This window comes from Passer montanus, unplaced genomic scaffold (assembly GCF_014805655.1).
Source record: "Passer montanus isolate IOZ18808 unplaced genomic scaffold, ASM1480565v1 scaffold31, whole genome shotgun sequence".
Classification (NCBI taxonomy): Eukaryota; Metazoa; Chordata; class Aves; order Passeriformes; family Passeridae; genus Passer; species Passer montanus.
Genome location: NW_024367819.1, coordinates 6,758,712 through 6,771,901, shown reverse-complemented (window position 1 = coordinate 6,771,901; position 13,190 = coordinate 6,758,712). Strand labels below are relative to the sequence as shown.

The following is a 13,190-nucleotide window of genomic DNA, read 5'->3' as shown; positions in this document are numbered from 1 at the left end:
TCACTTCTTTTTTGTCCTGACCACTCAACTCCCATCAATCCTTGAGTGTCAAGATTTAACTCATGATAATTGCTTCTAGAAAGCATAAGTTCAACTGGCCTGAAAGTTGAGAAGTTAATTAACTGCCTTCTGAATCTGAAATTGTGGTGGGAGATGTTTACTTAGTATTCCATAGGAGATTCCTCCTATGCTATAAAAACATTTTAGCTTTAGGCCTATACCAATTATTTTAATTAAGTCATTAACCATGTGTAACTGCCAGAGAAGAGGTATATGTAGGGGAAATAGGAATAAATATCCCCAAGTTAATAGTCTTAATGGCAAAAGCATGTTTCACCCTCAAGGGAGTTCAGTTCTGAAGGAGTTGCTGTGTGTGCGCAGTTGAGTCACCCGCTGATCTTGTAGACTGCTCTGTGCATCCCTGGTGTGTTGGGAGAGCAGAGGTTCTTGGATGGGTATGGCTTGATGTGCTGTATGTAGATACTTTTCTTTCATTTTGCCTTGCTAAATTATATCCAAGGAAAGGTTAATGTCTGATATGACTTCAATTTGGAGTGAATGAGGGAAGCATTTGAGTGCTGGAAACTTCAGAAACAGAGAGAGGCAGTACACTTGATTTTAAGATATTTTTTCCCTGATTTCTACTACATGGATATTTAACTTGAATAAATACCTAGACATTAGAAATGAGAGTGTATTAAGATGCAAATACATGTTCCTTTTCGTTATGTTAGTGGTGACATTGGCTTAATGTCCTTAGACAGACTAATATAATAAAATGATGCCACAGTAACAAGTCATTTCAGCTGGTTTTACAGAAAAGCTACATAAAAATGAGATTAAAGAATTATGATAGAAAAGTCAGCAGTCAGCTTGCAGCTTTTGATAGACACAGTTCAGTACCTTGTCAATGTTGATGCTTTTCTAGTTACTCGGGTCATTTGGGTTTGCATTTAAGCACTTTGAGCCATACATGTAGGAGAGAGATGAATGAAATGTGAACAGGTAGGTATACCTTGACTCAAATGCTGTCATTTTTCATAAGAAAAATTATAAATTAGCTCATCAGAAGTCAAAGGACTAAATTTTTTGTGCGATTGTGTGCTGGGCAACTACAGCAAGGGTCAGTGTTACCTTCTTTACCACTAAATACAAGTGTGAACAGGAGGAAAGATAAAAATGAGAGAAAATAGTGCAGTATCTGCTGGGATTAATTTACTTTTAATTGCTCATTCTGCAGTTTTCATTTTATGATTAGCTGCAATGGATTGCCCCAGTTGATTTGTAAGATGCCTGCCTGTGATATATTAGCTGTTTCATTAACAGTGGAGAGTAAATTCAAGGAAAGAGGGTTTGGAATATGAGGAATGACCCCTTTAGAGAGTGGTGACGCTTGACCTACATAAAAAGATTAAAATGTAAGCAGCCCAAGAAAAAACATACCCTTCTTGAATGCATGTGTTCTCTTGCAAGGGACAGGTCAGTGTTGCTGGGTTGCTGCCTACTGTCAGGCACAGTGAAGATTGTACCAGCTATCAGTGCCTGCTCACTGGTGCACATGGAGCTTCTGTTAAAGTTCATGCTTAACCTTAGAGATTTTTTAACTGGCCCTTAATGAGAATTAAAGAAGTATTTTAGAGCTATATACTCCACCACCTTTCTGCTCCACTATCAAACAATAGAAGAGTACCAGAAGTGATCTATGAATTCATTTTTTCTCAAAAGACTACTTGTGCTCCAAGAATTAAGATATGTATGATGAAACAAAAGGCTTGGTCTCATAACTTTTGAGTCTTGAACTTGACATGAATATAGAAAATTTACTTTACAGAGCTCACATGTGCTTGGTTGTGCTAGGTTTAACAGCTATGAAAAGTCCTAGAAGAACATTGTTTTTTCCTCTTTCCCTTCCTAGCATAACAGGGGTATAAAATTCATGCCCCCTAGCTGTGAAAAAGTAAGTTGGCAGAACTTCTGCTGTGCGTATAGCTGTGATGGCAGTTTCTTGTCTGTCAAGACAGCTTAACTTCAGAGATAACTTAAATTGTCTGCAGAAGAGATTTCTGTTGCAGTATCCTCAATTTCCCCTGAAAGGCCTGACTCGAGCAGCTATGCTGATACAGCTGTGTGCTCAAAGTTCAATGCTAGTCCTAAGAGACCTCCACTTAAGTTGTAAATCCCTTACATGCTTGCTGCGGTAGTAGCTTGCCAAATGGATTTAGTGCTTCTCTGCACGTAGAAGTAAGTTCTTTAGGGACTGAGGTGTGAATTCGCTGTGCCCTGGCACTGCTTTACTTCCTTGATAACCTCTTTCCAGCAAAAGACAACTATGGAGTGTTTCAGTGAATGGTTCAGCAGTAATTCTTTGTGTGCATGTGCAAAGTAACGTGTTTTTCTCTGAAGATTAAAAGGACATGAGGTGATAAACCTCATGATACCATGAGTATCTGCACAGGGAGCTGATGGGTAAAAACCAAGGGTCTGGACTTGAAAGCTGTAGCATGTTTTACTTCCTTGTGTAAGCAAGACCTTAGTTGGCTTTTGTGTTTCTGAAATGGTAGGCACAGGATGAAGGAAAATTCTTCTTAGCTGTAAAATCAAGAGAAGGAGCAAGAGTACACTTGAAGCATCAATATTGCCCAGAGTTAAATTGGTTCTGAAGACTGCTAACATACAACTAAGCCTGCCTGTCACCTAACAGCTCAATGAGTTTCAGATACCTAAAAGCACTAGTCAGAGTTGAAAACTTCTTTCTATTCTGATATAAATTTCTGGTTCTTTCAGAGAGAAATACTGTAAAGAATTTTTGCTTAAAAGAAGTCTTTTCAGTGTCTGTGACAGAGATGAATGTCCTTTTGTGAATTACTGTCATGGTAGAAGCTGAAATCAAAGCCAAATGTTTCTTTGTTGCAGTACATGAGCAATGTGGACTCATGGTGTAAAGCCTGTGGTGAGGTGGAGCTTCCCTCAGAACTGCAAGATTTAGAAGATGCTATCCATCATCATCAAGGGATATATGAGCACATTACTCTGGCTTACTCTGAGGTCAGTGTTTTGTTTGTTTCCTTTGATAAAATTGTGTCTTGTTAAGTTTGGATCATGATTCAGTAGCAATTGTTGCATTAGGAATTAGTTGGAAACTCAATTGCTGAACTTCTTTTTAAATTTTATATACTGGATTTTGCTATTGTTGTTCAAAAGTGAAGGTTAAAGTCCTCCCATAACCTTTGGAAAGAAATTAAAAGGCTAGATTTAACCATGTACGGTACAAACAACCCTTGGAGCGCTAAAGTGCTCAATATGTTATAATTTGCCTTTGCATGTTACTGCCTTTGAATAGCAGTGGGATACTTTTGTTTAGGCGTTTACTTGAAGTTAGCTCAGCATTCTTTGGGTAGGTATTCTGTTGTCATGGGTTTCTCTAAGTGTGTTGTGAAAATCCATCTCTGAAATTGCTTCACAAAAAAAACTTAACTATCAAAGGATGTTACTTGAGAAGCCAGAGACTAATGCACTTAGTCTCATCAGCCTCAAAGACACTTAAATGAGCTAGGATGCCTATGTAGTCAGCATTTGTAAGATTAGCATATCCTGTGCTGGTGCTCTAAGCTTGGGCTCAGCACACACTGGAATCATAGTATTTGTTACTATTTCTTAGTAGTTGTATTACAACTTAAGATAAAATGCTTATTCTGAACGTGTCTAGAAAGTGATGACTCAACTATATTTTTGTTTTCTTTCAAAAGTTGAGTTTTCTGTTGTGCTTTACGTAGCAGAAGTCAAATTGGTATTCACTATTATTAGCTAACAGGTATTTTCTGCTTTTCCTGCTTTACTTGCCTTTCCTTCTTCTGTTAGGGTTGTTCTCATTGTTGGGTAAAACCGTTTCTGCTATTCAATTGGTGATGTTATTGTGGATGAAATACGGTAGTTTTGTACTGAAATTCCATGTTTGGTTAAATCATAGTAAAAATGATCAGTGGACACAGGATAGCTTAGGCCACACCTTGCACCTGTCTTTAAAAGGAGATCATGTGGGTTTAAATTAATGGTTGTGATTTATACATTACATTAAAGTTAAAACTACTTTCTGATGAACCAGCTTTATTATAGGAAGCTGAATCCTAAGTAATTTCATTTAGCAGTAAGGGTGTAAGGATTAGTGCTGATCATCCATCCTATTGTTAGTGTATCAAAACTGACTTTTTTGAATACCTGCCACCTTAGGGCCTGCATAAACTTTGTGACCTTGAGTCAGATGTCCAGGGTTCATGAATTCTTGTTCTTCTGTGTAAAATACACGTTGATATCCCTGTTCTCGCTCTATGCCATGCTGCTGTGTCAACTGATCTAATGACATACTATCACACCTGATAATACTTGCAGTTTTACTTACACATAACTCTTTTAGCTCATTCTTGAAAGCATGTTTTGTAGTAACGTTCCTTGTCTTCATGATAAACTTTCATCATTGTGAGGGACAGAGACATAGCATGATTGTAACAGATTTACATGGAGAGGCATTCTGGGATGCATGCTTCATGAGAGTACAGCAAGGAGGAGGAAGGTTAGATTTCTCTAGAATAATGATTATAAAGGGCTGACATTGATTTTTTTTCTACTTGGTTCTGTTTGGTTTGAGTGTGGGTTCTTTGTTTTATGTCAGGGATGTGACTGGATGAGCCTGCTGTAAGTGTAAATAAGTACTGTGGATTAGCATATTAAATAATGTTTGCTTGCTGCTGATGCATAAAGAAAATAAATTAGACTGGTAGATTATACAATTGCTTTGGGACATATCTTGAAAATTTATTTAGGATTTCAAAGCTGTAGCTTTTGACTTTGGGTTAGCTAGATGTTTTAACAAAATCTTCACTGGTACTGCTCAAAGGAAAAAAGAGCACTAAGTGCCTTTCTTCTGATTTCTGGTCATTACTTTTCCCCATCTGGTAAAAAAACAGTTTCGTCTTTAGTAACCAGAATTGGTGCAGAAGTAATAACTGTATGTGTATGTACAACTTGTGTTCCTTCTCTGGGCAGAAGGTTTTATTTTGCATTTTTCAAACATGCATTCCTTTTTGAAGATTGATGGAGGCATCTTTGTGTCAGGATATTACAGCACTATTGCTTACCATTATTAGATGTATGACTTCATTTCTCTTACAGTATGGAGCTCCTTTCATTTTATGATGAATGAGCAGTGGGGGAAGAGAGAGAGCAACACTATGGGAATCACAACACTGTCATTCATTTTAGATTGCAATGTCTTGACAACACGACTTGGTTGCAAAGTAGAAGACAGTAATTTTAAGAAAGTAAATGCTTTTAAGACTAGACAGTCTGATTTTACTGAGGGTAATTACTGTATATTACTAGTAAATCAACTTACTAGTTTACAAGATGAGACAACTGGTAAATGCTTTTAAGACTAGACAGTCTGATTTTACTGAGGGTAATTACTGAAAATTCTAGTAAATCAGCTTACTAGTTTACAAGATGAGACCACTGATATGCCTGAAAATCCGACAGATGCTTAAAGGAAGTTATATATATAAATAAAGTTACACATCTCACTGAAATCTTAAAGCAGTCATGCACTAGGAAGGAAGAAAATTATAGTGTATTAACTCCAAAGTAAAATCTGTGCAGTCATTTGTTTATAAAGCTAATAAACTAATTGGATCAAGGGGCTGTCACAATTACTTTTTTTCACCTAGATTTTATGGACTCAGAATGGATAATTGAAGTCCATTATGTTGAAATACTTGAAGGACTTATTAGATAATTCTTCTGGATACAGAAAAGAAAAAAGATATCATTGTAACTATGCTATTGCCTATTCATTTTTCTGCTGACCTGACTTTACTAGAGCTAATTTCAGAAGTGAGCATCATTCTCTGTGTTGATACTCATTGCTAAAATGAAAGAGCTTGAACTGAAACTGAGAAATAAACTCCCTTGTAACCTAATTATCAGAAAACAATTTTCATTTGGATCTATTTGACTACTGAATAACAAATTTAAAATGTGCCTAGACTTAGTAAAAATTGTTGAAAAGACCCACTGGGGGAAGGCCTTGGCAAATGTGCTGTTTCTGACATGGTGTGGATTTGATGGATTCAGGCTATTGTTTATACTTGTGTCTTTCGGTTTCAGATGATGTTTGTTCCTGCCTGCTAAATGAGCTGTTAGAAAAATTCTTTGCAGGTAGCATAACGATACTGAATTGTAACAGCTCTCTGAGCTTCATGCTAAAAGTGACAGAGTAAACAGCAATGAAAAGTGTTTTCAACACTAAATGTTGATAGTGACCAGATAAGAGAGGATTATTGCTTTTTAATTAGCATGCAAGGTAAATCTGAATATTTCTGCTGTGATATAAATCAGAGAAGACAACAGTTAGAAATGACAAATGTTTTCTGTCAGTATCAGTAGTTAAACACATTTTGGAAAACAGTACCTTACTGTGCTACATGGAAAAGTTTTATGTGATTTAATCAGAATTAAGTTTGCCCTAACAGCAGTTTTCCCTTGGCTTACCAGTAGCAGTAATAATTTAGATATTGTAAATCGTGTCAGATTGAGTCATGTACTAAGTTTTATATCTGTTTGTTTAAATGTATTTGTCAAATATTAACCTACAGAAAGTAACCTCCCTGTTCACCTTTACAGCAAATGAAGAGAGAGATTGTTTAGGAAGGATAATTCTGGACAAATTTTAGGTGTTTTGTTGACTAGGGAAAGAGATGAAGAATATTGATTCAAAGTTAGATTCTACTAGTTTTTTTTAAAAAAAGCTCACAACAACAACAAAAAACTCAAACCAAACAAAAAATCCCAACACTTTGAAGGAAAGTCATTCTTAAAGTAATGAAGAAATGGAAAGACAGGCTGTTATTGAGAAGAGTGCTAAAGAGAATATATATTTTTTTTCTTTCCTGTAATAACTGCATGTAGGTAATCGTTCCTGCAATAAAATGAGTCTTTATCATTGCTGCCTGAGTTCTTGAAGACATTTAGAACTAGGAGAAGGGGTGGGGTACAAAGTAGTAGCCCAACAAGCTTTTGGCAAGACATGTAATTCTTCATCCTTTCTGGTGGTCAGGTGAGCCAAGATGGGAAATCACTCCTTGATAAACTTCAGAGACCTTTGACTCCTGGGAGTTCTGATTCCCTCACTGCATCTGCCAACTACTCAAAAGCAGTTCATCATGTCCTGGATGTCATCCATGAAGTATTACATCACCAGCGCCAACTGGAAAATATCTGGCAGCATCGAAAGGTCCGCTTGCACCAGCGGCTTCAGCTCTGCGTTTTTCAGCAGGATGTTCAACAGGTGGGTTTTGTTTCATTTTGTCTGAATGCCTTTCTATTCTGTCAGCCTGATTGCCCTGACAGGTGAGTTTTCACTACTAATTCCCATATTTTTTTGTACAACAAGTGAATAGTTGCATGAGATTGACTGAGTGATACCATGTTCTGGGTATTATTAGAACTGGGGTATTGGCTGTTATGGATAACAATTATAGTTGGAAGTTAGTTGTACTTCATATTTTTCTGGTTTTAAATTAAATATTTACTTTAAGTCATATATGATAAAAAGATTTTTAATATGGACAGCTGTTCTCAGTTTGTGCTGGAAGCTGACATTCACATTCTAGGTAAAATTCTGGACTTGAAGTGTCAAAAAGGCTTCTTGTTGTAACATGCAAAAAATTAATAGCATTATTCTGTAAAATTTTTGGCTTTAAATCCTCAGTCATACTTAATTGACTTAATAGTGTTTCTTTAAAACCTGAGAGTAGTTATTATCATAAAAATGACCAAAATTATAATTTTTTAAAATTTGTAATAATTATAATTATAAAAATTACTGATTAGATGACTTTCTTATAATAACACTGTTCTTGAATTAATTGTTATTATCTGCTCTTTTTTATTATTATGACAATATCTGTAAAAGTTAGTAGTTACATACAAGCATTAGTATCTCTGACACAGCTTTATGTTTTGGAAGTTAAACAACATAAAATTCCTTGGTTGATGGATTTTTAATGAGCATAAAATGTTGGCTTTGGACTTCAGTTAACAGAGACATTAGTAATTTATACTTTAAGAGCTCATCTTCATAAAAAAGTAAAGATGGCCAGTATTTGCTGATCATGGTCTTTCATTTCAGTGTAATAGTTTCCAGAAATCACAACTTCTGAATGGGGTTTTTAGATAGATAGCCATATCTCTGGTTAAACTAATCTTTTTTTCATCAGAATTAGTTGCACTTCAAGCTAAATTTCTTGTACTTTTCTGTTTGAAGAAGATACTGGATATGAGCAGTTGGGAGGGAAATAACCAATTTTCGTCATTTACAGTGGTTGAAAAAGATAATTTAGTCAGATGGTGGGGAGACTGAGCAATCTTGATAACTGAACTTCCTTTGACATCTGGTGACTATCTCTTCATGTAATTAAAGAAAATAACTTAAATACTTAGGCAGTAAATTATTTATTACTTGTTGGTTTGGTTTTGGTTTTTTTTAATATCTAAAAAGAAGCATATATTGAAAGATAGGCTGTTATCCAGATTGTCAATGCTGAGATGTGACAAAGGATGTAGAAATGTATGAAAAATATTAGCTGACAAAAAAAGGGAAAAGCAAGCATAGGGAATGTTATGAATGGTCAGCAAGGGCACAGAGAACACAAGACTCATTATACCGTTGTATAAATCCTTGAGGCTCTCCATGAAGATTACAACGCAAGTAGTTGCTAGTGGGGAGGGTCCAGTGCTGGTACTTGCATGAGTAGTCAGTGAAGGGCCAACTCAAAATATGCTGTGATACTGTGATGAGGCACAGCACACAAATGAATCACATCTTAAATTGAAAAGGCTTCATAAGGAATCTTCAGAAACTGGAATTTAACACAGTAGTTTGATTCTCAGGGAAAAAATGTAGCTCCTCTCAACAGTCTGGTGCCAACAAGTATGGATTGGATGGTGTAACTTCCTCCTCTAATTTGAATTCAGTTTCAAGTAGGACCTACTTAGATGATCTAGGCCAAGGGGTCTCCTGAGGTAATTTGCCTGGTGCATAATTCAAGTTTCAGGCCTGTAGGCCAGGCTTTAAGCAGTTCATTTCCTGAGGGAAGGTGTTCATTAAATTCTGCAGAGAGTCTTACTGTATTGCTCCTACTCTTTGCCCTTAATATCTTGGGAGTCCTAAAATGCTTATAGGAAATTTTCATTTTCTGCTCCATCCTAAGTCATGGCTCTTGGTGTGGAGGAGTTAGCTCTCAGACTGCTTTGTTCTTTGAAGTTGCCAAATAACCCATCATTAGACTCAAGGCATTGTGCAGTCACCACCAGGTTTTTCAGCAAGATGCTGGATTTTCCTTCTCTGTATTAGACTCATCAGCCTTTGGAACTGCTGCATTTAAGATGAAGTAGTCACAGGTTTAAAAAAAAAAAAAGAACAGATTTACATATTTTTATAACTTCCAGTATCAGGAATGTGCTACCCAAATCATGGATGTGGATTGTGAGTTCACCAGAAGTTTTCAGTATGAACCAGTTGTCTCGAGAATGGTGGTCCACATTGACTTATTATTCAGCACATGGCTTACCTACTGGTTGGAGAAATTCCTTTCATCCTGTTTATGCCTGTGGTTTCTTTTTATGCTTTGCAAGACAGACACTGAATTAAGATAGCAAGAGATCCTCTTGAAAATTTGAAGCTGCAGCCTTGTGTGCTAATGCACATCTTTATCAACCACATGAAATTTTAAGCTAGATCTACAGGAGCAGCCCTTGCTTGCTGTATTCCTAAGCCCTTCCCTTAGTGTCCAGTAATTACCACTGTTAGAGATTGAGTTGTCCTTTGGTTTATCTCTATTAAAGACTGTTAATTACTGAAATGTTGCATGTGGAAGTATAGCTCCTTATGTTGCTTTAACTTAACTTTACAGATATTAGGTATTTTTGGCACTGCATTATGAATCACAGTGTGAATTTTGGTCACTGTTCCCTTTTATAAGACAGCTTTTCATACTAAGATTTCAGTGCAGGTCAGTCTGTAAGACAATGACCATTCAACATCCGTACCAGAGAGATAATCTAATAGTCACAGCAGATGTCTTAGAGTTTGTAGCTCCCTTGGCTTTGAAAATTTATCTGGGGGAAAAAAGTGATCTTCAATAAAAATACTCCTTTTTCTTGCAAAACAAAATCAAAACAACTTCATCAGATCATCCTAATTAATGTGAGAAACGGTAGTTTTTCATTTGAATAATCATTAATACCATTCAGTTCATGAAATTACTCTAGTTTGAGGTATTAGTTAAATTTAAATCCAAGATGGTTCTGGAATGGTTATGTAGAGCTCCAAAGCAACTTTCTTTCTAAAATACTTTCATTTTTGTTTGTACATTCTTTCTTTGTTCAAATGTTAAAAAATTCAGTTAGGATTGATTGAGAAATTAATATGAAAGCATCTTTTAATTATTGTCAGTAAAGTTAAATGTGGTGTTTTGTTTATTTTATTTATTTCACAATAAGTTAAGTGTGGCTCTCTTCCACTGTTTATAGTTAGTTTGTACATAGTGGCAAGCAACCAAGAGCATTGTAAGTGAATCCATAACTGTCCTTTAGCATGAGTCTCTGATTTCCTCCTCCTCCCTCTGCTGGGTTAATGAAATAACTCAGTTCATGGAAGTGTTAAGTGAGTGACAGAGCTGAGGTGGGGGAAGGAATTGGCCGTGTTGAGCTGGTAACACTTTGTGTTACTTCCACCTCAGAAAGCTCTTTGGATTTCTTCTTCTGTCTTGCATGTTCTTGTATACTGGGAAGGTGTTTGTAGTGGAGCCTTCCAAATCAACAGAAACATTGTGGTGATACCTTGAGTACATCAAGAATCATCAGCTGATCTTTTGAAACGAGTAGTAAGGAAAGTAGTGTATGAAATAGTGGAAATAGTAGATAATAAGTGAATTACAGAAAATCTGAAATTTGAAATGTGAAAACATATGACAGTCTTAAACTGAATGGAATTCTGAGTTTGACTTTAGGTAGCAGAAACCTAAAGTCAAAGGTTTGACTTTAGGTTTGACTTCAGTTACAGAAATCACCATACTGAGACACTAAAGGGCTCTTCTACCAATACTGAAAGGAAATGGAATTCAGTCTGGGAGATCTAGTTCCCAGTTAGTTTTGTATATTAACAAAGTCTGGCCACTGGCACTCAGTTGTCTGTGTAGTCATTCTGCATGCTAGTGAAAGTATGATTTTGTGTTTTAAGACTTAATAAGCTTACAAGTAAATAAGAGTCAGCCTTTCACCTAAGGAACGAAGCTGACTGATTCTGATATGAAGCAATAAAGCAGACTTGCAAAATGTTCTGCTCTTCTAGGCCATGACAGGTCAAAATTGAGCATAAAGATAATGCTTCTGGTAGAGTGATACCGCTGACACTTATGTGATCAGAGTTTTGGTGCCTGAAAAACTCTCCTGATAGCTTGCAAGCCAGAAATTAGTAAAACATGCTGGTAGGAGATGTTTTGAGGGTTTTTTTTGGGGGTGGGAGGGGGATTAGTTATTTTTGTTGTTCTTGTTTGGAGGGGGGGTGTTTTGATTTGGTTTGGCTTGGTTTCCCCCCCCCAGAAATACATTTATTTGATCATAGTCGGTGTCTTCTCTGTCCATTTTGGATTAAATGTGCTGCTTCTTGCTTGATCTGCCTGCCTCAAGACAGGTTACAGACACTAGTTTCAGCCTTGACTAATGATGGGCGGGCCGTGAATGCTTGCTACTTGCTAGCATCAACATGATTTCACTGTGTGATTCCCATGTGGCTTTTGAAGGCGGTTCCAGTGCAAAATGGGACTTTTTTGAGTGAGTATTTCCACATTTTAACTGTCCGAAGATCAGAAATGCAGATACTTCCATCTTCCCCTTCTGAATGCTATGTCAGCAGCAAGTAAGTGGAGATCAGAAAAGTGAATGTATGCAAAGTAGGTAAAGGGGTGGGGGGGTTGAGGAGTGGATAATAATGTGGGAAAGACTGGTGCAAATGAGCACAATGAATCTGCAAAAGATCAGGTTTACTTCTACAAGCAGCATATACCACATATTTTACAGCCATGAGCAATACTTTTTAAAATGAAGCTGTTTTTCCATAGTAGTTTCTTCTGACGTATATTCTTTTGGGAGTTGGAAAGTAAGCATTTTTCTAGATCCTGTATTGGGTATAAGGATGGTTTTGCTGATACTGCAATAGAACTTAATTGCATCATTAAAGCAACTTGCTGCAGTGGAGGGTGATACTATTCACCCTTTCACTGAAAGGTGTTGAACCTCTTAGACTCCTATGTATCCTTAAGTACCAGACTGAATTCCATTTGATTTCAGTATTGGTAGAAGATCCCTTTAGTGTTCTCAGTATGGTGATTTCTGTAACTCTTACTTCTCCGAGGAAGAGGAAGAAAATGTGTAAGTGGCTAAAAGGCTAATATCAGTGCCAACTAGTGGTATTGTCCTTTGATTGAGGTGGTATGCAAAGCTCTTACTGATGGGAAGAGCCTAACTTGACTCTGCCTCTTCATGCTGTAAAATTCCCAAGAGTCCTTCCTCAGTTTTGTTAAGAATCAAGGTATGAAGGGTGTACAGTAATGAGATGTGTATTCATACTGATTTCACTTAGAGGCAGTAATGTTTCTCTAGTTGAGTGGTTTATGTCATGATCTGTGTACTGGATTTCTATGACAATTTCTTCCCCTGAGAAGTTATTCAGCATTATTCAGAGCAAAAATCATTCTCCCTGGGCTGCTTTCTGCATTTCATCCCATGCTTTCTGGGGCTGATTTTGCTGTTGATTTCATTTGTTAGCTTGTAACTGTTAGTAGTCTCCAGAGTCCAGTCTAATTATTTCATCCAAACATATCTCTTTTCAGCTCTTTTTATAATGGGAAAAGTAGTCTCCTGAAACTAGTCAAAAACATTGGTAATAATAACTGAGGCTATGTTTAGCTCCTCACTCTCCTTTCTCTGATCGATACTTTACCTTGAGAGAAAACAATGAAAACTTGCGCTGACCTAAAACACAATAATATTCTTTTGGCAATACTTACTGGGAAAGCAAGTATTGCAGAAGTTAAAAATGGAGATTTAATGAAGTGTTGGTGATTTGAAGTAGCTGTATT

The 13,190-nt window shown here is 36.7% G+C and overlaps 1 protein-coding gene across 2 annotated transcripts in view; it reads left to right on the top strand.

The window, feature by feature from the left end:
- The window catches only part of TRIO (trio Rho guanine nucleotide exchange factor), a 244,477-nt gene that overhangs the window by 90,840 nt on the left and 140,447 nt on the right, over window positions 1-13,190 (top strand). For both annotated transcript variants that reach the window (XM_039714755.1, XM_039714756.1), the window contains exons 8-9: window positions 2,914-3,045; window positions 7,106-7,336. In XM_039714755.1, coding sequence (XP_039570689.1) covers window positions 2,914-3,045; window positions 7,106-7,336 — 363 coding nt within the window. The remainder of the gene's footprint in view (window positions 1-2,913; window positions 3,046-7,105; window positions 7,337-13,190) is intronic.